Here is a 26,890-nt window from a genome sequence, read left to right on the forward strand (position 1 = left end):
CACCTAATGGAAAAAAACAAAATCTGGTAGGACTGTGCAGGCTCACAGCTGTGCATGCAAAGCTAGGTTCAACCAAGTTGCATGTTCTGGAGAAACCTATTTTGGCCAAAAAAAAATCACCGAGCCAACAACAAACCCAGCCATGTTCGCAGCTCACCCTCAAAGGAAATATGCCGAGCCCGAAACTTGGCTGGATTTGATGATCTTGAAGCTCTCTTCCAACTTAGATGAGTCTGTGGGAGATCTTGGAGAGCTGAAAGTGGGAAGAAAGAGCTCCAGAGGTGGATCCAGGCACTGGGACGTGCCTGGTTTGATGCTCCAGGGATGCCTTCACCAGGAGGCACCTCCACACGAAGCCGCCTGTGGCTGCTGCGAGCCTGAGCTCTGTCGAAATCATTGCCCTGTGTTGAAACCGCCCAAAACTCAGGGCCTTCCACGATTTCATCAGATGTTTTCCCTGAGCTTCCTTAAGGGCTCAGCAGGAATTTGGGCACCTGGGCGCAGTCCCCGGTTGCACCAAGGCATTCAGCCTCACCCGGAGCCTGCTGAGCTCCTCCTTAGTGGAGGCCCAGAAGATCCTTGATGTTTTGACCAGCACCTTGTGACTCTCAGAGCCCTCCTCCTGCCTCACCATCACCCAAACCACACCAAACCCCATCAAAGCTGCTTCAATCACTCTTTTCTCCCCCCTGTGTTTATTGCCCCGGACCCCCTACGGACTTACAGACAGCGATGTGTCATCCTCTGCTTCCCCAGACTAAACAAACCCTGCTCATCCAGAATCCCAAAGCCTTCCAAAAACCACCGAGCCTTGCCCCAGGCAGGCCCAGCTCCATCTTTATCAGCCACGTGCTTTAAAACCTCCAGCAGTGGGGACTGCGAGCCCTCTCCAGCCTCCTCTCCCTACATCCCTGTGATTTTCCCCCAGTGTCTGACCATAGCAGTGACATCTGTGACATTTCCTCCTTTCTACCATGGCCAGGGAGTTTACTCCTTCCTTATTTGTACTATTTTTTTTCTAGGAATTTGAATTTTTTCTCATGTCTCTGCTTCTGGCAAAACAAACAAAGAGAAAAAAAAAAATTCATTCTATCTTTCCCCCAGGACTTGCATTTTCCTGACTGCACCAGGCTGCGTACAGCCCAGCGGCAGGGCTGTTTGCAGGACACGTCCCAGGACATCCTGACCCTTTTTGCCTCGTATTTATCATGGGATAATCCAACATCCCCTCCCCAAACCTGCCCCGTCTTGAAGAACCCAGCGCTGCTCAGCAGCACCCATTCCAGGCTTGGATTTCTCCTTATCCAAAATTCAGGAGCTGTACCAGGCAGCTCAAGTTTGATGCAATCAGTATTTCCCCATCTCCTTTGTAGAAGTTTTGGAGTTTAAGGCTGCTGTGGGCCAGCTCAGCACGGATTCAGCCTAAACCAAACCCTCCTCCCATGGCTCTGAGCTCAAGCAGCTATAAGGTGAACACAGGAGAGCTCCTGCTCGGTGCCCCTTGGGCTTGTTTTTAATGCAAGTTGGGCATTTCTTGGCTGGAAGAGCTCTAGGTTCAGCACCCTGTGTGTAAACCACCATCTGATCCAATTAGGAATGGAAATTCAGATGTGGATCCAGTGCCAAAATCAAATCCCTGCCTTGCTCACACGGGCTGACCCGTCACAGAGATGGAAATGTAGGCACTGCAGCTCGATTTCTGTCCCCGTTTGGGTGCTTGAACCCACCTCTGGTTTAAAAACACACATAGCTAAGGGAATATCCCCAGCAGCATCAGTGTGGGCTAAGAAACAGGGTGTCTTGCACCAAAGGAAGCAAAGAGCAAGGCAGAAAGCAGCATTTTTATTACAATGATACTAAGGCACACTTGGAATCGAGTTTGATTTCAGAGCAGAAAAAAAAAAAAAAAAAAAAAAAAAGGAAATAAATCAGGCAGCCTGCACTGCTTAGACCCCATAGGATGCCACAAAAGGGGAGTTTTCGCTAAACCTTTTTAGAAAAACTCCCTTTGTGATGCTAGAGGTGCTTGCAGAGCCAAAAGCAGAGCGAGGGACGAGCTGCCTGCAAGGTGGCAGCTCCTCTAGGACAGCAGGAGGAGGCACAGCAGGCTTTAACAATCTTCCATCCCCTCTCCACCGGGACAGAAAAAATGGGAATTCAGTGCAGAATAGGGCAGCTGGGTTCAGGAAGGGGCTGCAGGGATGGCAGAGGTGTGCCCCCAGCTTTTCCTTCACCCTTCTGGCAGAGCACAACAGCTCGCCTCCCCCCCACAGCTGACGCAGATCGAACGTCGCTGGAAAATAAATTCCTTTACCGAGCACGCCGGGATGGATCAGCTGACGGGGTTTGCCTTGGTAAATCTCGTGGTCACACAGCCCTAAATGTGCAGCGGTGGCTGTCTAAGCCTTTCCATTTATAGGACAGGCGGGAGCCGAAGGGATGGAAATAAAGTGTTGGCGAGCAAAAGGCCGCGGGGTCCTGGAGGCAGCTCCCCGGGGACGCGAGGCTGTGGCTAAAGAAATTTGCAGGGTGGGAAGGCAGCGTGTGCCCAGGCATGAAGCGGAGCTGATTGAATCCTCTGTGTGTGTTTGATTCATCTTCAGCTCCGAGGTCTGGGGCAGGGCTCTGGGAAGAGGGAGAAAAACTCTGGGGCTGCCCCTGCCCCAAATGCCCGCTGAGCTGGGGCATCTCTTCCAGGCTGGGCTGCAGTGTTAAATAAAGTGGTTCCAGGAGGGATAATAGAAGGGTAAAAACATCTCCCCAGAGCATCCTGGCTCACGTTGCCTGCCCCATATCTCCTCGCCCAGCAGCAGAAATCCAGCTTTGGGACAAATCACGGCTTCCTCCAAGGCAGGGCGCAGCCCTCGCTCCCCCTGGGCGAGCTGCCGTGCCCTAATAAAGCAGATTTTCCCTCGAAAGCAAGACCCTGAGCTGCTTCTCCTCGGGAACCTGGCCTTTTGGTGAACTGTGTCAGTAAATAGCTCATGCCTCCAATTCCTCCTTCATTCAGCTGATCCCTGCAGGAAGCACCACGTCCGTAAGAAGGGCGCGCACGAGGCACCCAGAGCTGCGTGCAGAGGCACTCGGCTGCCCCATAAATCACCTGCAGACAGGCTGTGCTAATTACAACCGGCTCTAATTGCTCTGTCTTTGTTATATATGGAGCAAAACTTATTGCTTCAGCCGGTTGTTCTCATGCAGGCAGCTGTCAGAGCAGGTCTGAGCGACCCCGCAGGGGGGTTCCCACCCTCTAGCGACTGCAAAGTCGATGCAGAATCTGCCCTATTGATGATATTTAATTTAAAATGTCTGTTCCCTGAGCATGAGATGTTTCATGGCAGATCTGTAGGGCTTTTTGTCGGGTTGGTTGGTAGTTTTTGCTGGCGGTGGCGATGACACCGGTGAGGCCATCAGCTCCCATCACACACTCAGGGCTTGCTGGTCTCCAGCCAGGTCGGATCAAAGTAATTAAAGAAAAAGAAGGAAAAAAAAAAAAAAAAAAAAAAAAACAACCCTTTCCTACAAACCAACCCCCCTTTTTGGTCGATTTTTCATCTGGGATTGCAGCTCTGGACTAAGCCCAGGGACAAATCAGTGCAGAGCAGACGCTGCCTGTGCCATTATCCACGCACCCCCCGAGCCACTGGTGCCATGGGATGCGGGGGGACGCAGCCTTTCCTTCTCCCCTGCACCCCTCAGAGATGTTTTGAGCTCCCTGCTGGGTGCTGAGGGCTTTTGCTGGCTTTTGGCAGGATGTAACCCTGTAGGATCCCACCATGGGGCCACCCCAGCCTCCTTGGGGGCTCCTCGCCCAGCAAGGAGCAGCTCCTCCAGCTCCATCCACGTTTTGTTCCCCCAGTCTGAAGGAGCCCCTCCAAATCCATCCTGCTGCAAGGTTTTTCCCGCACAACCCGCTGCTCCCTGCCTATTTTTTCCCTCCCCGAGGATGAAACGGTGCTGAGCATCCTCTGAGCGGTCGGGATTTGGGCAGGGTGAAGAGCAGAAGGAGAAGGACTCCCCCTCGCTGCCCTCCAGCGGAACAGCAGCGTTGACCAAAGCCTTGACAACTGAACCCAAAAAAGATGCGTGGGATCTCCTGGAGTGCCGCTCGGCGCCCCTTTGATGCTGCACGACCTGGGATCCAGCAGGGTATAGGAGTACCCGTACTATCGTCTCTTCCTTTCTCATGTTTTCTCTAATAAATTTCATCTTAAATGATATTTTGCAAGTTTTGAGTGATTTTCGTACCCAGGACAGAAGGGGAGTGCAGGACCCGAGGGCATTATTTCCATCCGTGCTCTCCCCTGCTAGGCAGAAATTACCCTATCCCATGGAAATTTGCCCCATTAGCCCCAAAATAACCTGATGTTATAACCAGGGGTATTGCAGCTGAGGGGATACCCCCTGCTCACCACCTGGGGGGGCTCCAAGACTTCTCCAGCATCCTCCAGCCTCCTCCAGCCTCCTCCAGCATCCCTGGTACCACGAGCATCTCCTGCTGGGACCCCGGGGATGCTGAAACCTCTTCACCACCAAACCCCGCAGGCATTTTCAGAGCCGTGCGAGGAGCAAGGAGCTGGACAGACTTCGGGGAGAGGCTGGAAAGGATGAGGCCAAAATGAGGATGCTCCTCTGCATAGGAGAAGCATCTGCAGCAAGAGCAATGCGGTGTTTAAGTGGCTACAGCACCCATCGCAGGGAAAAAGGAGCCCAAGAGGCAGCCCATGAGGTCTGGAATCTCTTCCATCCCTCTGTCTCCTCTTCCTTACTATTTTTAAATCTATTTCCGCTCGTCTCTCCCTCCTCGATACGCCTCAATGACACTAATATCCCGGAAAGTCCCCCAAAATATAATTGTTCTCTCATGTGTCAGCCCCACAGGGATCAGAGGTCGCTCAGAGACAGCAGCACGGGACCTTGTGCCATTTCTTGTGGTTTTCTGGCACTTTTTGAAGCATGGGAAGCTGTTGTCCATCACCATGCGCAGCCAGAAGTGTGTTCCCAGCGCAGGATCCGGGGCGTGGGATTGGGGATGGGACAGGGATTGTCAGCCTTGGAGGCTGGGGGAGGCTTTTGCCTCGATCAAAAGTCAAAAGAACACCGAGGAGGTGACATCAGGGGCACGATTTTCTGCATATCTGAAGCAAGATCATCAAGATCCTTCAGCTAACGGGAAAACGCAGGTCATGGGGCCCTACAAAACCTGCTGGAGAAGCAGCGAGCTCTCCTTGCTTCTCCAAAACCCCACGCCATGGGGTTTTTGGGGTGTCCCTCAGCCAACCTGCCCTGTCCCAGCACTCCCATCCCCAGCCCTTCCTGCACACCCTGCACATACTGGGACGCCCCCAGTGCAGGGTTACAGGGTGAGCAGATGGAGGAGAGGACTCGTTACACATCCCACGTTTTATGAACTTGCAGGGCCAATTATCCTATTAGCTGGAATTAGGGAGAAAACTCTCGTTAAATCGTTAATTCATCAGGGCATGCGCTGTCACAGTGACCAAAAGCATTTCTAGACTGGAGGAGTGTTTAAAAAAAATGATAAAATGGGGATAATAACCCAAGCAGTTTGTTTCAATTATTTTTTAATTTATTTTTCTTTGTCTGATAATTATACTTAAGGCTCCATTTTGCCTCTTTTTAGTGTAGAAGAATGGTGAAATAAAAGAGAAACCATGTTGCATTCAAATTAAGTGCAGTGGATTTCCCTTTGGGCTAGCAAATTGCCTCTTCTGACTTTATTTGTCCCAAATGAACAATGAATTCCATCTCCTGGAGCGACCCTTTGTAAAAAATCACCATGCCTCCGCCAAATTGTGTCCGTAACATCAGAGAGGGTTTGCCCAGCTCCACCACCACCACTACGAGAGAGCCATTTCTGGCAGGCAGTTCCTCCCAGCATGGACACAGAGCTGCAAGAGCTTCATCCTACCTTGATTTACCTTACCTTGATTTATCTTACCATGATTCATCTTGCCTTGATTTATCTTACCTTGATTTATCTTACCTTGATTTATCTAACCTTGATTTATCTAATCTTGATTTATCTAACCTTGATTCATCTTACCTTCATTCATCTTACCTTGATTTCTCTTATCTTGATTTATCTTATTTTTATTCTTCTTACTTTCATTCTTCTTACTTTCATTCATCTTACCTTGATTTACCTTACCTTGACTCATTTCACCTTCCTACCCCTTCCTACCACCACCACCAACGGGATTCTCCACCAAATCAGCTCGCAAGCTGCTTCTCCCTGGACAGGACATGGTGTGAACATGAGAAAATCTGGAGGGAGGTTAGGGGTGAGGCAGAGGGCAGCCCCACCAGGTTAGGAGAGATGGACGTGGACTCCTGGATGGACTCCTGGAGGCTCTGTAAGGATGGGGGAATCAAATCCCTCTCCAGGCCTTGCCCTTCTCCAAATGTACAAAGCTCCTGGGCTTCAGACATCCAGGATGCACCATCACAGAGGAAATACACAATCCAGCCTGCAGGTAGACTAGCAGCTGGAGAGGAAGCCTAGAAAGAGGCTCTACACACTCCTTGACACAAAACCTCATCGCAGCCTCCATGCAGCCGAAAGGAGGCACAATGTCCATAGAAATGGTTTTTTTTTTCTCTATTCCTGGCATTGCTTCCAGCTGGAGAAGGGAGAAAGAACAAAACAAGCAAACAAAAAAACAGTTCAAGAGTTAAGAAATAAAACGGAGAGGGATAAAGTTAAGAAATAAAACGGATGTTCATGGGCAATTCCTGAAAAAAATAAAAATAATGTGAAACCAGACCTGGAAAACGAGCCCTTGGAGGGCAGTCACGAGTCCAGGTGATCAGGAGACACCAAAACTTCTGCATTTGACTCCAAGCCTTCATTAGGTGGGACTAGGGAGAGCAGACTGCTGTCCAGAGCTTTCTCATAATCGGGCAATGTACAAATTTTGCACTATTTTGCACATCCAGCATGGCTCTGGAAGCTGCACTCAAATACGCAGCTGGGTATTACCCTACCCGACAGATACCTGTGAGGCTGGGAGCTCAGGCTTGGAGCGTTTCCCTTTAAATAAAGCACAGCCCATGTTTCATGGCCTGAACTATTCAAAGCTCGGGAGCTGCCCTTCATTCCTCACTGCTTCTTCTCTATGTTCGGGCAGCGAGTGAGCCTGAAATAAATCCCAGCTGGATGGGGCCGCCCAGGACCGCGGAGGAGCGGAGGAGGGCAGCTCTGAGAGGCTTCGATTCACGGCTCTTTTAACCACATCGTCCCCATCAGACTCAAAGCAGGAGGAATTATAGGGAGACACGAGCCCCGTCCTCGGTCTGACAGAGGCCAGAAGTGCTGATGATTTTGAAGGACTGAATCCAAGCTGTGCAAGGCTGGTAAACTTCCCCCAGAGGTAATCAGGAGCGAAACAACGGGCCCCATTCATTGCCTCCCCCTACCCCACCTCTCCCCCCGCCTGCCCACCCACCTCTCTGCCCCGTGCTGAACAAGAGACCTTGTGTGCAAAGCCCAAATTCCCAAATTCACCTCCTCCGGGCTTCGAAACAGCTCGTTGAGCCACGGGTGAGATGTAAAAAAGGTTTCATTTGCTGTGCGTTGGCTGCGAGCATGGACTGGGCTGCTCCTGGACAGCCCCAAAAGTGGAGATGCAAAGAGGGAATTTGTCCAAGCTGCTTGTCCGAGCAGTAATGGGGCTCTGTGACTCCCTGTATGATGCTCAGCATCATTTTGGGAGGGGATGCAGCACAAACCAGTAAAACCAGTGCAGGACTCACAGTGCAGGACACCCGGCTTCTCACTCTAGCCCCAGACTTGCTACCCGTGCCTCGGTTTCCCCAGCTCTTAAGCCAGGAGAATCAGCCTTGCTCAGCTTGACGAAACTTTTGGAAATCAGCACAAGCAAATCTTCCAATGTGATGAGTTAGGATGTTCCCGGGATGTCTCAGTTTGCAGCTGCTGAGCCCCCCATGGCCAGGGGCTCCGGGGCTGTCCAGGCTACGGGAGATGTGTTTGCCTTTCTTCCTGCGGCACAGCAGCCCCAGATTTCCAAATATCTGCCTATTTTGTGAGTTTCTGGACCCAATTCAGTCGCAGGGTCACCATCTTCTTGCTAACACTTGTGTGAGCAGCACAGGAGTCACAGCTCCGTCTCCATCAGCACGCTGTGAATGAAAGAGAGAAAAGCCAGGGTATTATTTGCCTGCAGTGGCCAAAGTAATGTCAGTGCCCACAGCAGCTAATTGAGCTTCAGGGAGAGCCAAAAGGCATTTCCACCAGATCCCATCAAGGCTCCTGGTGCCACGGGAGCTGAGCACAACTTGGCCACGTGTGCAGCAAAAGCCTTGCAAGATTTGCTGCGTCCAGTGGTTTTCTGCAAAGGGAGAAGCAAAGAAGAAAGATCTGCAGGAGCTGGGTGTATTTTTTGTGTGCTTTTAGTAAAGGTTTCAGGCTGCTGGGGTTAACTCTGAGCTGGGAAGCAGAAAAAGCTTCGCTGGATGATCGACAACTCCTCTCTGCAAGATATAAAAGAAGGAAAATTGAAATCTAGCAGTGGTTTTTGCTGCTAAATTTAGAAGTCTCCCTGACGCATGAATGTGGCTCTGCACCACCGGCAGCGCAAAGCCCGGAGCTCTGGCGGGACGCAGACCTGACCCTGGAAAAGTCTTTAACGGGTCGGTGCAGCCCCTGAACATCTGGAGTAAAATGCCAGCAGCCCCTGCAAAGGATTACGCTCGCAGACAGCGCTCTGCAAGAATGCAGTGGGGTTGCATCATGTGGGCTCCTTGACATTTCCAGAAATCCTGCCTGCCGCCACTTTCCTGCCAGCTTTTCACTCCAGATCCACACAGTAGCTGGAAAATGCTCCTTGCAATTCTGTGCTGGTGTATTTTAAACGGGGGTATTTAGGTTAGATATAGTTTGTGGGGTTTGGTGCATAGGGATATATAAAAGATGCCCCTTTTTGATAAGGGTCCTGCATGCAGAAACTATATTCTGGGATATAGGAAAGCTTGGACAGAGAGAAATTATGGTTAAATATTTTGAATGTTATGTGAAGTCATCAATCAGACACCACACAATGACATCAAAAAAACATTATTAACGTTGCAAAAAGCACTATCACAGAATCACAGAATCACAGAATTTCTAGGTTGGAAGAGACCTCAAGATCATCGAGTCCAACCTCTGACCCAACACTAACAATCCCCACTAAACCATATCCCTAAGCTCTACATCTAAACGTCTTTTGAAGACTTCCAGGGATGGTGACTCCACCACTTCCCTGGGCAGCCTGTTCCAGTGCCTCACAACCCTTTTGGTAAAGAAGTTCTTCCTAACACCTAACCTAAAACTCCCCTGGTGCAACTTTAGCCCATTCCCCCTCGTCCTGTCACCAGGCACGTGGGAGAACAGACCAAACCCCACCTCACTACAGCCTTCTTTAAGGTATCTGTAGAGAGCGATAAGGTCGCCCCTGAGCCTCCTCTTCTCCAGGCTGAACAAGCCCAGCTCCTTCAGCCGCTCCTCGTAGGACTTGTTCTCCAGGCCCCTCACCAGCTTCGTCGCCCTTCTTTGGACCCGCTCAAGCACCTCCATGTCCTTCTTGTAGCGAGGGGCCCAAAACTGAACACAGTACTCGAGGTGCGGCCTCACCAGAGCCGAGTACAGGGGGACGATCACCTCCCTAGCCCTGCTGGTCACAGTGTTTCTGATACAAGCCAGGATGCCGTTGGCCTTCTTGGCCACCTGAGCACCCTGCTGGCTCATATTCAGCCGACTGTCCACCATCACTCCTAGGTCCTTCTCTGCCTGGCAGCTCTCCAACCACTCATCTCCCAGCCTGTAGCTCTGCTTGGGGTTATTGCGCCCCAGGTACAGGACCCGGCACTTGGCCTTGTTGAACCTCATGCAGTTGGCCTCAGCCCATCGGTGCAGCCTATCCAGATCCTCCTGCAGAGCCTTCCTACCCTCAAGCAGACCAACACATGTGCATAGCTTGGTGTCATCTGCAAACTTACTGAGGGTGCACTCAATGCCCTCGTCCAGATCACTGATGAAGATATTAAAGAGGACCGGCCCCAGCACCGAGCCCTGGGGGATGCCACTAGTGACTGGCCTCCAACTGGACTTGACTCCATTTACCACGACTCTCTGGGCCCGGCTATCCAGCCAGTTTCTAACCCAACGAAGCGTGCGCCAGTCCAAGCCAAGAGCAGCCAGTTTCTTGAGGATAATGCTGTGGGAGACAGTGTCAAAAGCCTTGCTGAAGTCAAGGTAGACCACATCCACAGCCTTTCCCTCGTCTACCCAGCGCGTCACTTTGTCATAGAAGGAGATCAGGTTCGTCAAGCAGGACCTGCCTTCCATAACCCCATGCTGACTGGGCCTGATCTCCTGCTTGCCCTTCAAGTGCCGCATGATGACTCTCAAAAGGATCTGCTCCATGAGCTTCCCTGGTACTGAGGTCAAACTGACCGGCCTGTAGTTCCCCGGGTCTGCCCTCCGGCCCTTCTTGTAGATGGGCGTCACGTTTGCTAGCCACCAGTCAACCGGGACCTCCCCCGATAGCCAGGACTGCTGATAAATGATGGATAGGGGCTTGGCCAGCTCCTCTGCCAGTTCTCTCAGTACCCTTGGGTGGATCCCATCCGGCCCCATCGACTTGTGCACATCCAAGTGCCATAGCAGGTCACCAACCAGTTCTTCGTGAATGGCGAGGGCCACATCCTGCTCCCCATCCCCTTCCACCAGCTCAGGGTACTGGGTATCCAGAGAACAACCGGTATTGCCGCTAAAGGCTGAGGCAAAGAAGGCATTAAGCACCTCCACCTTTTCCTCATCTCTTGTAACTAAGTTTCCCCCCGCATCCAGTAAAGGATGGAGATTCTCCTTAGTCCTCCTTTTTGTGTTGATGTATTTATAAAAACGTTTTTTGTTATCTTTAACGGCAGTAGCCAGACTGAGTTCCAGATGAGCTTTGGCCTTCCTAATTTTGTCCCTGCACAGCCTCGCTACATCCTTATAGCTATAAAGGTTGGGTCACACTATAAAGCTTGGGTCATGCTCCCTGGCCGAATTTGGGCCCAATCCCACATTTATGTGTAGGGACCTGGCTGCTGTGACATTGGATGTGGGTGCACGGTGTTATTCTAAGCAAAAAGCCCCTAAAGAATGAAGCCCCTTCTCCTCTTCTATCTATCTGGACAGCTTTTCTGTTGTCTGTGAGAGTGGAAAAGAGGAAGAGGCTGCCAAGACCCCTTCCTAAGCATCCCTTTGCTTATATATCCGCAGCACGTGGGCGATGAGCTATGTACGTGCCGTTTGCTCCTGCTGGACCGCTGCCCGGAGCAGGGGCTGCCGAGCCCAGCGTGGCTTTCCTTGAATTCATCTCTCCCCTCCTCTCTTCCTGCCTTCACCCGCTGCTCCGAGCACCCCAAAAATCCACAACGCAATGAAAACACGGATCCCAGGGTGTCCTGCGTTCACCCCCGTCCCATCACCAACACCTAGCAAACCCCACTTCTAACAACCACGCCACTTCGAGGGACACTGGGGAGGTTGCTGGGGCCTGAGCCAGCCTGGATTTGTCACAGTGACACACGCTGTTGTGCAAATGGTGCGCCCACGCGCGTGCACACGCGTGCATGGGAAGCACCCGCCCCGCTGCCTGTCCCAGTGCTGTGCTGGAAGGAGAAGATTGGCTGGCGGAGGATTTCTCTCCAAGCAGGGTCAGCTTTAGGGGCGTTTCTGCTCCCTCAGCTGGCTCCGGAATAAACGGTTTCCTTTTACATCCCATTTCCTTCGAAGGGGCCCAAAACTGCAGCGCTGCAGGGGGGTGGAATGTGGGTCTGCGCCTCCTCTCAGCTCTCTGACAGCTTCAGCATGACTTAAAGGAAAGGCACCGAGCTCCAAGCTCCATGTTCCTTCTGGAAAACCAGAAAAAAAAACAGCCAGGACGAGATGAGGAAGAGCTGCAGTGGATGGGAACACAGCTTTTTACGAGACACCAGAGATTCCACCCCTGGGAGCTGCCCTCGCTTCATGCCCTGCTCTCAGCAGACTGACCTCCCCAGTCCCAGACCTTCACATTTTGTAATAAAGGGTCAAAAACTGGAAGTGGCACATTCCCTGCCTCTAAGGATGACAAGGACCGGGCGCTGGGAATGGGGAAACTGAGGCCACGGCACCCCAAAGCACTGGGCTCACCCTGCCCTTGAGGTGGCCCTGGCGTACATGGGGCTGACGTGGCTGAAAAATTAATTGCTTTCTTGCTCTTTTGGCTAACTTCTGGGTGGATCCAGATGGTCCCGTTCACTGCAAGGCAGGGGGAGGGATGAGGAGCACAAACACTCATCCAGCCAGTTTGGAAAGGGAATCCTCTTGGCCTTGCCACAGCCCTAAATCAGATCTCCTGCACCAGTGTAGAAAAACCATGGGACCCCATGGCCATGGGTGTTCCTAGGGAAGGCAAACTCCATCCCTGAGTTTTGGCAACCCACAAAGACCCCCATTTTTTGTTCTTTTCCCCATTGTGCAGGACACAGGGGTGCACCAGCCGACCTGCTGCTACCCACGTGGGACCTGCGCCGAGGCCAAATTGTTGCCCTCCTTTCCACACGAGAGCACCCGAGGAATTTCCCCCTGTCCTCACGGGGTTGGCAGGGGACCCTGTGGATTTTGACCTTTTCTCTGGAGTATTAAACAGGGATTACAAAGCGAGATCAAGGGAGTCTCTCTCCTCTCTGCCCTGCAGGAAAGCAGCAGCTGGGGGCCTGTGTGCACCAAGACATTCCTGCGATGCAGAATTTCCTCCAGGGCAATCGGGGTTGTTTTCTTCCTTGTTCCCCATCACATTTGCTGAAGGAGTAAAAGCTGATCACTGAAAATGTGCATCCATGGCCAAAACTTGAACTTTTAGGGCACGTAAACCCACCCCAGCACTTCCCAAGAGGCATCACCCCCTCGTTGGAGGCATGGCAGGGTTAGCGGGGATGAGTTCGGCTCGTTGCTGCTACAAACCAGGCGGGCCAGGGCAAACATCCACAGGACGCTCAGCTTTCAGCTTCACTGCCGTCCTTTGTGTGCTGTCTGATCAGACAAAGCCGGTCCCGTCCAGCCCCGGCCAAGCTGGAAGCCGGGCATGGCTGTGAGCCAAGGAGGGGGGAAAAGGGCCATGGCTGCTGCCTGGCTCCATCCAAAAGATTTACTCTGGCTTGGGAGGGCTTTGCTCTGGCCTGCCAGGGCAGGAAAGTTGGGGAGGGACTCTTGGTCAGGGCTGGGGGACCAGGACGAGGGGCAGTGGCTGGAGCCTGGCAGGGGGGAGGCTTCGGGGAGGCCTTGGGAAGAAATTCTGCCCTCTGAGGGCGCTGAGGGCCTGGCCCAGGCTGCCCTGAGGAGCTGGGGGGGCCCCAGCCCTGGCAGTGCCCAAGGCCAGCCTTGGTGGCCTTTAGAGCCCCTTCCAACCCAAACCATTCTCTAATTCAATGATTTTATGATTCTATGATTCAGGGTGGAGGCTGCCAAGAGGATCAGTATTGCCTTCACCACCTCCACTGTAATCTTTGCAGGTGCCATGGCTTTCAATGCTCCGAGGCCTAATCCTGCTGTGTGTCGTGCAAATACACAATGTCCTGTGCGGACAGTCCTGTAGTCCATCAAGGAACACCCCACCGGTGACATGGGAGAGAGAATTAAGGACAAGCACCTGGTCCTAGCTCATCTGTGGTCCTTCCCTTGTGCCACCCCAGCACCGAGTCTGGCCTGTGGATTTTCAGCATACATCCCTGTCAGTCCCCAGTAGCATCCACTCCTGGACCTGTTGTCCATAAATTTGTCTCTGAAGCAACTTTGTGAAAAAGGACTACCTGGGATCTCTTTAAAATTGATCACCTGATGTCTTCTTCCTAGCTCTTAACTGTGGGATAAGGCAGACAGCTTTAATCCCCTGCCCCATTACAGCCTAAATTACAAGGGACTCCTTCTCTGGTATCTCCTCTACAAATCACCTTCCTTTCTAGCCTTGCTCATGACCATGCTTGATATTGAAAAGCAGAAATCCCACAGCAGCACTGTCTCATGGCCGTTTTGGAGACGTTGGACCCTACCATGGGAAAACAACATCAGCCCTGTGGGTCACTGCAGCCTACGGGACAGGGGAACCGTGCAAAGCTGCTGCTGTTTCTATTTAAAAAGTCCTGTCCAAAGAGCCTGGCAGAGGGCAGGGTTTGGTTTCACTTGCTTTCGTAGGACTAAAGCACTCTTGTAATATATAATCGAGTGAATTAGTAACACTGCTTTACAAAAGCCAGACCAACCGACCACAGCGGTCATAAAACGTCTGGGCATGCGTAGTGTACCACAGGGCTGGCTGTAGGACTCCCAATACCAGGCAGATTTACTTCAGTAACTCCCCCAAACCCAGCTCAGATGCAATAAATCCCTGCCTGCTTTGTCGAGCTGTGTCGGATCAGACCCCTATGATGTGATTTATTACGATTATTTTTAATTAAAGTATCTCATAGCGCAGTCGATCCACACCCTGCTAAACCCAAGGCTCGCCGTCCCCAGGGACCGTGCCCACGCTTGAAGCAGCTGGCGATGAAAGGAGCAAAAGTTTTGCCCTGCAGAAAGTAAAAATAAATAAATAAATAAAAAGCCGGCTGGCTGGAGGGGAGGAGCTGGGCTGAGCAGTGGATGTGTCTCTTGGAAGCCGGGCCCTCTCATTATGGGAGCAGAGAAGACGGAAGAAGGCAACTCCCAGCATCGCTCCCCCCTTTCCCGGACCTCTCCCACCCCAGCGCCGTCAGATCTCCTACGTGGCACTGTGGGGGCTGGGAGAGCCGAAAACGTCCGACTGTGCTTGGATATCACTCGATGGAGAGAGAAATCTGCCCCCCCACCAAACAGATTGGCCCCATTCCCAGCACTTTTGCCCTGGAAAATATTCCCCATCGCGATCGAGCTGGGTGCAGATATTTTGGTTGAACGAGCTCGTTTTCTGCATGTTCACATCCTAAAGCCCTGCAGATTTGCTGTGGTTAGCTTAGAGGAATGCAGCTGGGAATGTGCTGGCTGGGGACATAAATTAGTAAGGCAATAGGGGAAAATACATTAAAAAATCAGGAAAAATTGAAACTTCTCAGTGCTGGGCTGCCTGTCCTCAGACACATGAACTGTTTTTAATCAACTCTAAATTCCCCTTATCGAGGCAAGTCCGTTTAAAAGGACTGAAGTACAGAGCCCTGTCCTTCTGTTGAAATAATTTGGTGCTGGGAGGCATTGAAAGAGACTAAAAGTTTTAGAAAAAAAATGGGAAGAATTAAAAAAAAAAAAAAAAATCATGAAAAGTTTTAGAATGTATTTTACATTTCACTGGGAAGAATTAAAAAAATAAAACAAAATAAAATCTCACCTGGGAAGTAATTATTAGAAGGGTTTGGAGGTGGAGCAAATCAAAGCTTGGCAGGGAAAGCTGGCTGACACGGGAGGTTTAAAGGAGCTCTTCTCATTTCTCAGCTGGCGCGTGCTGCTGGTACAGACCAGCACCACTTCACCTGGGCACCGACTGTTTGCAAGCAGGAAATTCATTTTTTATTTATTTATTTATTTATTTTTGCTCCATGGCAACACGGTAATAAAGCAAAGACTGCGCTGTAAAAACCCTGGGGCTGAATTTTGATCACTTTGGTCCCACTGAAGGCAAGAAAATTGCTCCAAATGTACGCTAGCATGTAAGGACATGATGCTCAAGGTACCACAGAAATCTTTCCCCCTCTAAATCCCTCTGAGCATCACCACTTGCTCTGAAATGATGGGCATGATCTCTGCTAATTAGGACCATTTCGGCATCCTATCATTAAAGACCTCAGCCTCAGGTACCTGCTTGGATGAAAAACACCCAGGGAAGGCATCAGCTGGAAGCACATTTTCCTCAAGCATTTCTTTCTCCAACATGCCACTGAAATGGAATTTATTTCTATAAATAAAAACCTCAGATAACACCAGGAGATGTTATGACTTCCTGCTTGGCACCCAAAGGTCACCCAACAAGTGAGCCCCTTGGCACGCTTCCCAAACGTCACCGTGCAGATCAGTTTGGCTGTGCTAAATGCTGCTGAGAGTGGATGAATGGGACAATCTTCCTCACAGCCAGCAGCAAACTCATTTTTTTGTCTCATTATTAGTGCTCCAGGAGCTGGCGTATTGCTGCTGGTGGGAATATTTGTGTAGGAAAGACTCCAAGACCTCACCTTCCTTGTGGTGGGGAGTAAATACTCACATAGCATCATCTGAATGGTTTAGACAGAACAAAAATATCACAAATATCACAAATATCACATCAAGCAAGCAGGCGATCAGGCCCAGTCAGCATGGGTTTATGGAAGGCAGGTCCTGCTTGACGAACCTGATCTCCTTCTACGACAAAGTGACACGCTGGGTGGACGAGGGAAAGGCTATGGATGTGGTCTACCTTGACTTCAACAAGGCTTTTGACACCGTCTCCCACAGCATTCTCCTCAAGAAACTGGCTGCTCTTGGCTTGGACTGGTGCACGCTTCGTTGGGTTAGAAACTGGCTGGATAGCCGGGCCCAAAGAGTCGTGGTAAATGGAGCCAAGTCCAGTTGGAGGCCAGTCACTAGTGGCGTCCCCCAGGGCTCGGTGCTGGGGCCGGTCCTCTTTAACATCTTCATCAATGATCTGGACGAGGGCATTGAGTGCACCCTCAGTAAGTTTGCAGATGACACCAAGCTATGCGCATGTGTCGATCTGCTCGAGGGTAGAAAAGCTCTGCAGGAGGATCTGGATAGGCTGCACTGATGGGCTGAGGTCAACTGCATGAAGTTCAACAAGGCCAAGTGCCGGGTCCTGCACCTGGGGCGCAATAACCCCAAGCAGAGCTACAGGCTGGGAGATGAGTGGTTGGAGAGCTGCCAGGCAGAGAAGGACCTGGGAGTGATGGTGGACAGTCGGCTGAATATGAGCCAGCAGTGTGCTCAGGTGGCCAAGAAGGCCAACGGCATCCTGGCTTGTGTCAGAAACACTGTGACCAGCAGGGCTAGGGAGGTGATCGTCCCCCTGTACTCGGCTCTGGTGAGGCCGCACCTCGAGTACTGTGTTCAGTTTTGGGCCCCTCGCTACAAGAAGGACATCGAGGTGCTTGAGCGGGTCCAAAGAAGGGCGACGAAGCTGGTGAGGGGCCTGGAGAACAAGTCCTACGAGGAGCGGCTGAGGGAGCTGGGCTTGTTCAGCCTGGAGAAGAGGAGGCTCAGGGGCGACCTTATCGCTCTCTACAGATACCTTAAAGGAGGCTGTAGCGAGGTGGGGGTTGGCCTGTTCTCCCACGTGCCTGGTGACAGGACGAGGGGGAAGGGGCTAAAGTTGCACCAGGGGAGTTTTAGGTTAGGTGTTAGGAAGAATTTCTTTACTGAAAGGGTTGTGAGGCACTGGAACAGGCTGCCCAGGGAGGTGGTGGAGTCACCATCCCTGGAAGCCTTTAAAAGACGTTTAGATGTAGAGCTTAGGGATATGGTTTAGTGGGGATTGTTAGCGTTAGGTAAAGGTTGGACTCGATGATCTTGAGGTCTCTTCCAACCTAGAAATTCTGTGATTCTGTGATTCAAATATCACTAGAATTGGGGGAGCAATAGTGCGTGGTGGGGTGGCAGGTGGGCTGATCTCGGTGCTTGCAGGGCAACAGCTCAGGGGTGAGAGCACAATATTCAGGCTAGACCAGGGGCTGTTTTCTACCCCAGCATCAAGAGGTAGCGATGTGCTGAGACCCCTGCCTCCTAAGGGGAACCTGCAGAGCCAAAACCAGCATTAAGAGAGGACAAAATGAATTCAGAGGTGATTTGAAGTAAGGGAAGAAGCTCACCAACGCAGTGCAGCATCCTTCTAATGTGGTCACCATTGAGCACGGTGCTTAATTACTGGGTAGTACCTGGAAAATGTCCCGAAGGGGCTGCCAGATTGCCATAAAAAAACATCCCAAACCAGCTTAAAATGTGACAGGGGTGAAGCCGACTGGAGTTCACCACCTGTGAGTCAGCACAGAAACTTCTCTATGGCACAGTCTTTGCTGCAGGCGCTCTCAGCCAGGCGCACACAGGCACCACGAATATTTAACTCCTTCAGCATCACTTTGGGGCTGTGAATATTTCCTGCCATAACACAGACCGAAGGTGAGACTTTTCTAAATTGTGGAAATTTGCTGGAGACGAGGACTTTGCCACCGTACTACAAGGAACAACCACCCACTAACCTCACACCTATGGGTTGGGAAGTGCAGAGGATGTGATGGGTGGAAGAGGTTCAGCACCGAGAGGGGGAAAGGGAGAGGGGGGAAAAAGGAGAGAGGGCGTTATGCAGGAGGGGAAAGGGCTGGCAAAGCAGTGCCTGTGGAATCTGGTAAGAGAAGGAAGTCCTTTTGGGGACTTTTGGGGACACCTCGGATGGCGAGCGGTGGCTCTGAAGTGATGCAGCCGTGAAACCTTTTGCTGCCCGTGGGCACGGCTGGTGCACGGGGTAGGGCACTTTATATAATCAATTTCAATTACACAAAGGATGACACCCTGAAAATAAATAAATAAATAAATAAAAGGTCAAAGAAAAGCAACGATACCCTACCAAAAAAAATAAAAAAGCCATCAACCCCACTCCTCCTGCACCACCGACCACCCAGCCCCCTCCATTTGCAGCAGCAGGGCTGAGCGCTCTCTGCTATTGGAGGGAGGCTGGGAGAGCTCTTCGGATCCTCCCCTTCCTCTCCCTCCCCAGGCGGTTTTTTTTCCTTTTTTTTTTTTTTAGTTTGGGAGAGGTTTTTCCCAACTTTCCAGAAGTTTCTCCCCGGCCCCTTATATACCCTCCGCCCGCCCAGGAGGTGCACAAGGGGAGAAGAGCAAAAGCAGCAGCCCCATTCCTCAGGTAAGGGGAGGGGGGACCCCTTTGAGACCCCCCTTGGGACCCCCACTCCCAAAGGGATCAGATGTGCCAAGCTGAGATTGCAGGCCCTTAGTTTGGGGTGTTGCATGCTCCCCAAAATATGGGTGGGATTTTTTTTTGGGGGGGAGAAGAGGAGGAAAGGAAGAAAATGGGGGTTGTTGCATGGAGGTGTTGTGGGTTTTTTTTTGGGGGGGGGTATGTGTAGGGCAACCCAAAAGCCAGCTCTGTTTTGCCAAAGGAAGGGAGTTAAAAGGTTTGCCGAGAGCGATAGCAGAGCAGCTGCAGCCCCGGAGAAACTTTGCGAGGGTGGAAGAAGGGAAGAAGGGAAAAGCGCTGGGCTGGAAAAATTCGCGAGCTCCTGCGCCTGCCCAGCCTGGGAGCCTTGGGGACCCTGGACACCAGCCCAGCGTAGGAGGGCGAGCTCTCAGCCTCCCCACGACAATCCCGATGAGCCCCATCCCTTTGCCTGCCTTCCCAAAGCATCACCTCCTTCTGCCAACACACGGAGATGGTTTTTGCTCGAAGTCCTGCAGCTTCACCGGGGTGACAGCGTGGTCCTGGAGGGGCTACGGGTGCTGGCACCTCCAAATCCTGCCCGGAGAATGGGTCCCCGTGAGGTCTACGGGATGCCACGCTGGCACGGGGCGTCCCCTCACAGGGCTGGGATGTTCAGCCCCCGCAAGGATGCTATCGCCTGCACATTCCTCCCGTGGCATCCGGACCTATTTTCACCCTGGGTTACGAATTCAGCGATAATCTCACCCTTCCTCCAAGGATGGGCAACATTTTTCTGTTTTGCCGCAGCGAGCTGAGGCACTGCTCATCACAGCCCGGTTGCCAGGTCAAAATTTTTTGCCGGTCTCTGAAGTCACGGAGCTTTTTTAGGCTGAGGATGTAAGCAGCATGGGCCGTGGGTTGCTTGCGGGAGAACTGCTCCGTGTATCTGTTTTCTTTCAGAGGGAAAAAGGCAAGCGTTGACCTCCCTATGAAACAGTTTCAAGGTATTTTTAGAAATAAAAAGGGGAAAGAAAAAAAAAAGAGATGAAAGAAAACCCCTCAGCTTTTAAATGCTTGGTGCACCTAACACTATTTTTACCTTAAAGTGCACCAGGGGAAGCTCTGAGCCCTCTGCACACATTTTTTGGCTCTGAGTCAGCCGTGACAGCGCTTCCCTTCAACGGAAGGCTTGCTCCCAAAAGGGCTTTGGGATATAAATTGCCTCCCCGTCTGGAGCTACGTAACTCCCACTCTGGCAAGAGGTCCCCGGTGGAACTGCGCACTCGCTTTGCTCGGGGCTGTGTGCGTGCGTGCTTCCTTCCATATGTAATCCCGGCGGGCCCTTCGCTTCCTCCGCTGCTTGCTTTTAACCCGTTGCAGTTCTCCTCTCCGTGGACCCTGGGCAGGGTGGGGGGACAGGACCACAGCCCCAGTATTCTTGGGGATGAGGGATCCTGCTGGAAAAGCTCGCTTGGGGTTGCAAATATGTTTGCGACCTCAGCAAGGTTGCAAATATATACGCTCAGCAGAGGGGGAGCCCAAGCAACCCACTTGGAGCAAATGTTCGCATTTTAGTTCCAACTTTTAATGAGCATTTAGGACCAGTCAATCTTTAACTTCATCTAAAAACCCTACAGTGGCTCAGAGGCCTCACCGGGCCTGGCTATGCTTGAGTTGTGCTGAGATGCTTCAGCAACGCGTGTGCATTAGAGGAAGGGGGAAAGGAGGGGATTCACCACCTCCCTTTGTCCCCCTACTTCTCTGATAGAGCTGAACAGGCAAAACTGAGTCAGCCGGAGCTGCCGGGCCAGCCTTGGAGCTGCTCGGAGGGCCCCTTTGATTTGGAAGCTCCTGTGCTCCACCTAGTGCCTAAAATGCAGGGTGCTGAGCTAGGGTCCCCAGGAGGGACAATCCTGCCACACACTGACCCTGATAACCCCAGGATGGACCATCTACCTGGCCCTTGGGCAGGAGAAACATCCCAATTTTACCTTTTCCTGACCGATGCAGAGGTTCAACTTGAAACTCTACGGGAGAAATAGCTGTCGCTCCCATCCCCTGGCACTTCCTTAAGTCATGTACTGTACACAAACATGAAGTAATACAGCAAAATTTGCTTAAAAAGGAAGCTTTCATTCAAAAAAAATGCACAGCTCTCACAAAAAAAAAAAGAGCACAGCCTGGACTCTGCTGCTCGGGGGAAGGCCCAACGTGGACTTGGGATCGTTGCAACCCAAGCATAGCGTTGACGTGGGCGCTCTGGCAGTCGCTGGAAATTAGGAGTGGATTTCACTGATGAGCCCTTGGGGCCTCTGAAGGCCCTAGGAAGGGTTTGGGACATCCTAACGGTGAACTCTTCTTGCCCAGCAGGTCCCCAGGAGTGTTGGGTGCTGCCAAAACCATGTGGATTATCGTGGTGCTCGCCCTCTGCGGCCTAGCCATGGCCGTGCCCTCAGAGGACAGAAAGTTGAGCGACAAAGCCACGACACTGGCCGACCGCAGCACCACGCTGGCCTTCAACCTCTACCACGCCATGGCGAAGGACAAGGACATGGAGAACATCCTGCTGTCCCCCGTGGTGGTGGCCTCTTCCCTGGGCCTCGTGTCCCTCGGGGGCAAGGCCGCCACCGCCTCCCAGGCCAAGGCGGTGCTGAGCGCCGACAAGCTGAACGACGACTACGTGCACAGCGGGCTGTCGGAGCTCCTCAACGAGGTGAGCAACAGCACGGCCCGCAACGTCACCTGGAAGATCGGCAACCGCTTGTACGGCCCGGCCTCCATCAACTTCGCCGACGACTTCGTGAAGAACAGCAAGAAGCACTACAACTACGAGCACTCCAAGATCAACTTCCGAGACAAGAGGAGCGCCCTGAAGTCCATTAATGAGTGGGCGGCCCAGACCACGGATGGGAAGCTGCCAGAGGTCACAAAAGATGTTGAGAAAACTGATGGGGCCCTCATCGTCAATGCCATGTTCTTCAAGCGTAAGTTCTTCCATCAGTTATTGACCCAAAACCCAGCGTGAGCCCATATAAAGCAGCCTAAGTGGGAAGATAAATTGTGGGTCCACGGGAGGCCTACTGTTTTTTGTAGTTAGGAACCAAGCATGAAATTACCACTTTTTTTTTTCTCACATGCTGATTTTCTCTCTCCTGTAGCTCACTGGGATGAAAAGTTCCACCATAAGATGGTGGACAACCGTGGTTTCATGGTGTCCCGGTCCTACACCGTGGGTGTTCCTATGATGCATCGCACGGGTAAGCTGCAAACCTCCTGCCCCTTGCCAAGACCTAGAATTATAGAATAACCCGAGTTGGAAGGGACCCACAAGGATCATTGAATCCAACTCTTAACCTGCTGGATGCTCACTGCTGCTCAGTTTTCTACCAGCTGCTTCCAAGATCATTTTGCTCCATGGGAAGCGAGTGAGAAAAAACTAAACAGGGTGTGCTTGCTCTGTTGATTCAGTCTTTGTGAGCAGGAAGAATCCGGATTTGCTACTGGGTGCTTGGCTATTAGGAATAAATGCTAGTTCATCACACGAATGGCATCCATGATTTTGGGCTGTTGCCAGCTCCAGTAATTCCCAAAATAGCACTGATTTTCTTCCCTTGCTTGGCAGGGCAAGTCCAGGGTGAATTGGCAAAAAGGTCGGGGGTACCTCTGCTCTTCCTCTGCTCTCCATCTCACCGTTTCCTACCTCTGATTTCAACTTCAAGGTCTCTACAACTACTACGATGACGAGACGGAGAAGCTGCAGGTGGTAGAGATGCCACTTGCTCACAAACTCTCCAGCATGATCTTCATCATGCCAAACCACGTGGAGCCCCTGGAGAGGGTCGAGAAACTGCTGAACAGGGAACAGCTGAAGACCTGGGCTGGCAAGATGAAGAAGAGATCTGTGGCCATCTCGCTGCCTAAAGTCGTCCTGGAAGTCAGCCATGACCTTCAGGTAAAGGACGTCCTTGAAGAAGGCAGTTAAGCCTTGCATTTTTTGGGGGTGGGAGAGAAAACAGTAGGATAATGGGGTACTCGTGCTGGGCAGCTTTATTTCCATCAACTGGCGTGACAATGGAGGGAAGAGATCGCTCTGTGTCCTCTCCGGGAGGGTTGCTGACCTCTTTTCTCCTCCTAGAAACACTTGGCTGGCCTGGGCCTGACAGAAGCCATCGACAAAAGCAAGGCTGACCTGTCAAAGATCTCGGGCAAGAAAGATCTTTACCTGTCCAACGTCTTCCACGCCGCTGCTCTCGAGTGGGACACGGAAGGGAACCCCTACGATGCTGACATCTATGGCCGGGAGGAGATGAGGAACCCCAAGCTCTTCTATGCTGACCACCCCTTCGTCTTCCTGATCAAGGACAGCAAAACCAACTCCATTCTTTTCATCGGCAGGCTCGTGAGGCCCAAAGGAGACAAGATGCGCGATGAGTTGTAGTTCTGTTTTATTTTTTTTTTCCAGAGCTTGTTTTGGTTTGTGATTTTTATTTTTTTTTTTAGTGGGGGATTTCAAAAAAGGGGAAACACTATTTTGTATCCTTCTCGAACTATGGGTGCTATTCAGACCAGGGTGCATTGTGATGAGAAACCAGCATACACTTTACCTCACCCCCCCAAATACTCTTCTTATTGCACAAACCCACCTCCAGAGGAACAGGGGAGCCTGGCACGCGAGGGTCACCAGGAATGGATGGGAACTGGCACCTCAGCTGAGCTGCTCAGGCTTCTGCCTCGCTCCTCCCTGCACTAAAATTAAGCCTCCTGCTACTACCAGCAGCCCTGCCGAGGCACCAGCCCTCCACCCTTCCATCTCAAATGCTTGTGCACGTTCAGCTCTGCTTTTTTATTGTTTCCCCCTCACTTTGGTGCTGTGAATCGCTATGCTTTAGCTGCTCTGATCCCTCTGCACTCGTTTCTTGGCTTGTGATGGAAGGCAGACGCATGCTCGCTTCTTCTTTCCTAAGTGATACAAAACAAGGGCTGATTCTGGGGTGCAGCCCCCAGCATGCCAGCAGGTAAGAGCTGAGGTCGCACGGAGCTGTGTCCTGTCCAGCCTCACCCCTGCTTCAGCAGGGCACCAGCTCCTTAGCTAGAATAAAGCCAGGCACAGCTTTGGTCTGCACTGCAGAGAAGCCAAAGAGAAGAGGAGCCTCTAAAACGAGGTCCTATTTGAGGTCCCTTCAAACGCTCCTGCGAGGAATTCCTATAAATGGCCGTGCTCCACGTTTCCAGGAATCATGGAGGGGGCCCTGGGGCCAAGATCTGTAAATAAACATCCTGTCCCAGGCCGACAGAGGAACTTCTTCTCACTGCTCCTGCATCAGCTCAGAGGGATGGCAAAGTTTACACTGTGAAGGTTCCCCCAGTTACAGCCAGGGCTGGAACCCGTCAGCTCCCGGGGCAGGCTGAGGTTTCTCCTGCTGGCTTCCCACAGGGATCAGGTCTCACCCCCTCTTTCTTGCGTAATTTAACTTCTGAGCTGCCTCTACCTGGCTTCCTAATGACCCTTTTCTGAAGCTCCTATCTCCTCCGTGATACTTTAGCTCCCTGTCGGCTGACCTGGACGAGGGCACGCTGAAAAAAGCAATGTATTTATGGTTATATACGTATTTATGTCTGATAATTAGCAAGTTTCATCGCCTGCTCCAGCCTCCCCTTGGAGGCTTTTCCCATCTTCCTCTCATTCAGGGACGTTGTCAGGTTAACACTACTTAAATAAGTGATGCAACCCCACACGCATCAAAGCACGGGTCAGGTAAGCCTTGCCATGCACTGAGACAGAGCAAATCATGACAAATCACTGAAATGAGAGAAATCCGAGTGTCATAAATTGGTGGCAGTTATTTGGAAGCAGTAAGGATGGTGTGAATGCATCGCTTTTATTTTCCTTCCAATGCATTCCCTGCCAGGTTGCTTCGTCCAAGCCCGATACTGCATTTTTTTTTTCTAGACCATATATGAGACTGCCTCCACTTATTTATTATGTAAAAATTAAGGAGTTAGCTCTCAAACAGCCCAAAACACAGCACCGTGTGCCCCCAGTTTTAACCTGACTGCGTCTCCTCCAGCTTTGCAAGGACACACGATTGCATATCAGCAGCTCTGCCCCAATTCCCATCCAAGCCAGCTGGAAAGGGAGCTCTTTGCCCCGTTTTTCTTCCTAGCTCATGCTCCCAGGTGCTTTCCAGGGGGAGGAGGGAACCCACAGGGATGTACCCAAAGGAATGGGAAGCCAAAAAACCCAGCGTGTATGCTAGACCCTAAAATGTGGTGGTGAATCAGCGCACTGAAACCCAAATGCTGTAGCACATTCTGGAGGTCGGGGTTTGGGGGGGGAGAGACGGGGAGGGCAAGGCAAGAACACACTGTGGGATATTGTGAATAATTCGTGTCGTGTGGATGCAGCTGTCCAGTGGCTTTTGTCATCTCTTCTTGGATCCACACGATGACAGTTGTATAATTTTGCAATAAAACCTTTTTTCAATGAACCCGCCGGGCAACCAGGCTGAGCTGCAGGGCTCGGGGTGGGGATGAAATCTTTTTCGAAGAGCTCATGGCAGCTCCTTGCCGTGATTCAATCTGAGGCACCTGATGGGGTGTTTATGGACCAAAGTTACACAAATCCGTGGGTCAATTCCCATGATTTATATCATGGGAAAGGAGGAAATCATTGGCTGGTTTGCAAAAGTGCCACGTGTCCAGCATCTTGAATGCTTCACAGACAGGATCTGCTGTCCTCCCGTCCTGTGACATTCAACCGAGCAGCAAATGGCTCTTAAAAAAAAATAAATCTGTAGTAGGAATAAAACCGACCTGTTAGGCACAGGGACTGCCCTTCCTGAACCTGCAGCCCCAGATTTGTGTGGCTGGGATCCAGCTGAAGGAAACAGATAAAAAAAAAAAAAAAAAAAAAAAAAAAGAGGAAAAAGTAAAGTGAGAACCTGCAGCGTTGTTGTGGGCACACGGCTAGGTGCTGGAAAAAACAGCAAGGTCAGAGCCTGCTGGGCTGTGTGTTAAACTGCTGTATTCGAGCATGCCACAAGCAAAACTAAAACCCCATCTCAAAAAAAACCCCACATACTGATCACTGTTGGTAGCATTCTAACATTTAACAAGCAAAAACTTTGGGTTTTTAAAGCTTTCCGCTGGAAGATGTGCACAGGAACCTGAAAATCAGGCTCATTCCGTGACACCCTGAGAGGACACATCTGTTTCTGACAGACCTCACTCCCTGCCAGCGCCAGGAACAGGAAGGCTGAGGCTCGCACATCCTCTGCCAGGCAAGTTTCTGGCGCTGTCAGTTTGAAATTCCTGTTCAGAGGCTGCCTACGTAGCTCTTGCAGAGGAGCCCTCAGAAAATGGGGAATTGGATGCAAAAGCTACTCCCAAGGAAAAAATAAAATAAAAAAAATAAAAAAAGTAGCCTTGTAACCTCGTTATCAGCTTCAGGATCTACCTACGTAACCCTACAGCTCCTCACCACACAGCAACAAATTAATACGCTGTCTGTTCAAGCCTCAAAGGAAGACAAGTTTTTTTTCAACCATTTAAATGTGTTTGCATCTAAATATTTAGGACAGGTTTGAAATCTACATATACACACACTTTTTTTTCCCCAAATAATGTGTGAATGCCTGCCCAGGTTGTTTCACCGCGTATCACCACCAAGTGACGTTACCTCTCCCCACCAGGAGCTGTAAAACACTCCTCTGTAGCCCTGAAAGGCCCACAGTGCAGGATGGTCTTAGATTGAAAAGGAAAATTGAATTATACAGGTGAAAAAAGCATTTGGTAAAAAGTAAAATACTTCAGCTGATCACAACGGCTTTGGACATCACTAAAAAGCTCCCCCTTCTGGAAACCTTGGAGAAAGACCGGTAGGTAATTAAAGATTTGCCACGACTCCAGGTTTTGGAGATATTTGTGATGCCCTAAACACCACACTGCTG

The 26,890-nt window shown here is 51.3% G+C and overlaps 1 protein-coding gene and 1 long non-coding RNA gene across 5 annotated transcripts; one reads left to right on the forward strand and one right to left on the reverse strand.

Annotated features, from left to right (window-relative positions):
- Positions 1-7,479: 7,479 nt before the first annotated feature.
- On the reverse strand, positions 7,480-20,252 carry LOC140001388 (uncharacterized). The gene is made up of 3 exons (XR_011806593.1): positions 19,431-20,252; positions 15,414-18,574; positions 7,480-8,163 (listed from the first exon to the last, which is right to left on the reverse strand). It is a non-coding gene; the product is annotated as an uncharacterized lncRNA (long non-coding RNA).
- Positions 18,702-25,429, forward strand: SERPINH1 (serpin family H member 1). Of its 4 annotated transcripts, none has more exons than XM_027466189.3 (6): positions 18,812-18,926; positions 19,902-19,945; positions 21,312-21,925; positions 22,100-22,198; positions 22,661-22,893; positions 23,077-25,429. In XM_027466189.3, exons 3-6 carry the CDS (start codon positions 21,343-21,345, stop codon positions 23,377-23,379), a joined length of 1,218 nt encoding a protein of 405 aa, XP_027321990.1. In that variant the 5' UTR covers positions 18,812-18,926; positions 19,902-19,945; positions 21,312-21,342; the 3' UTR covers positions 23,380-25,429. The 4 variants fall into 4 exon arrangements, with proteins under 4 accessions (XP_005022647.2, XP_005022648.2, XP_027321990.1 ...); XM_038178347.2 differs by having other exon boundaries at positions 18,813-18,926; positions 21,309-21,925; XM_005022590.6 differs by lacking the exon at positions 19,902-19,945 and having other exon boundaries at positions 18,702-18,926.
- Positions 25,430-26,890: the final 1,461 nt, after the last annotated feature.

Source organism: Anas platyrhynchos, chromosome 1 (genome assembly GCF_047663525.1).
Source record: "Anas platyrhynchos isolate ZD024472 breed Pekin duck chromosome 1, IASCAAS_PekinDuck_T2T, whole genome shotgun sequence".
Classification (NCBI taxonomy): Eukaryota; Metazoa; Chordata; class Aves; order Anseriformes; family Anatidae; genus Anas; species Anas platyrhynchos.

What these genes read in the sequence shown, in the direction of transcription:
- SERPINH1 (XM_005022590.6), top strand. Translation starts at nt 21,343, where the DNA reads ATGTGGATTATCGTGGTGCTCGCCCTCTGCGGCCTAGCCATGGCCGTG. An exon ending in CAATGCCATGTTCTTCAAGC is followed by an intron (nt 21,926 to 22,099) that starts GTAAGTTCTTCC and finishes TCTCTCCTGTAG; the next exon opens with CTCACTGGGATGAAAAGTTC. An exon ending in TCCTATGATGCATCGCACGG is followed by an intron (nt 22,199 to 22,660) that starts GTAAGCTGCAAA and finishes TTCAACTTCAAG; the next exon opens with GTCTCTACAACTACTACGAT.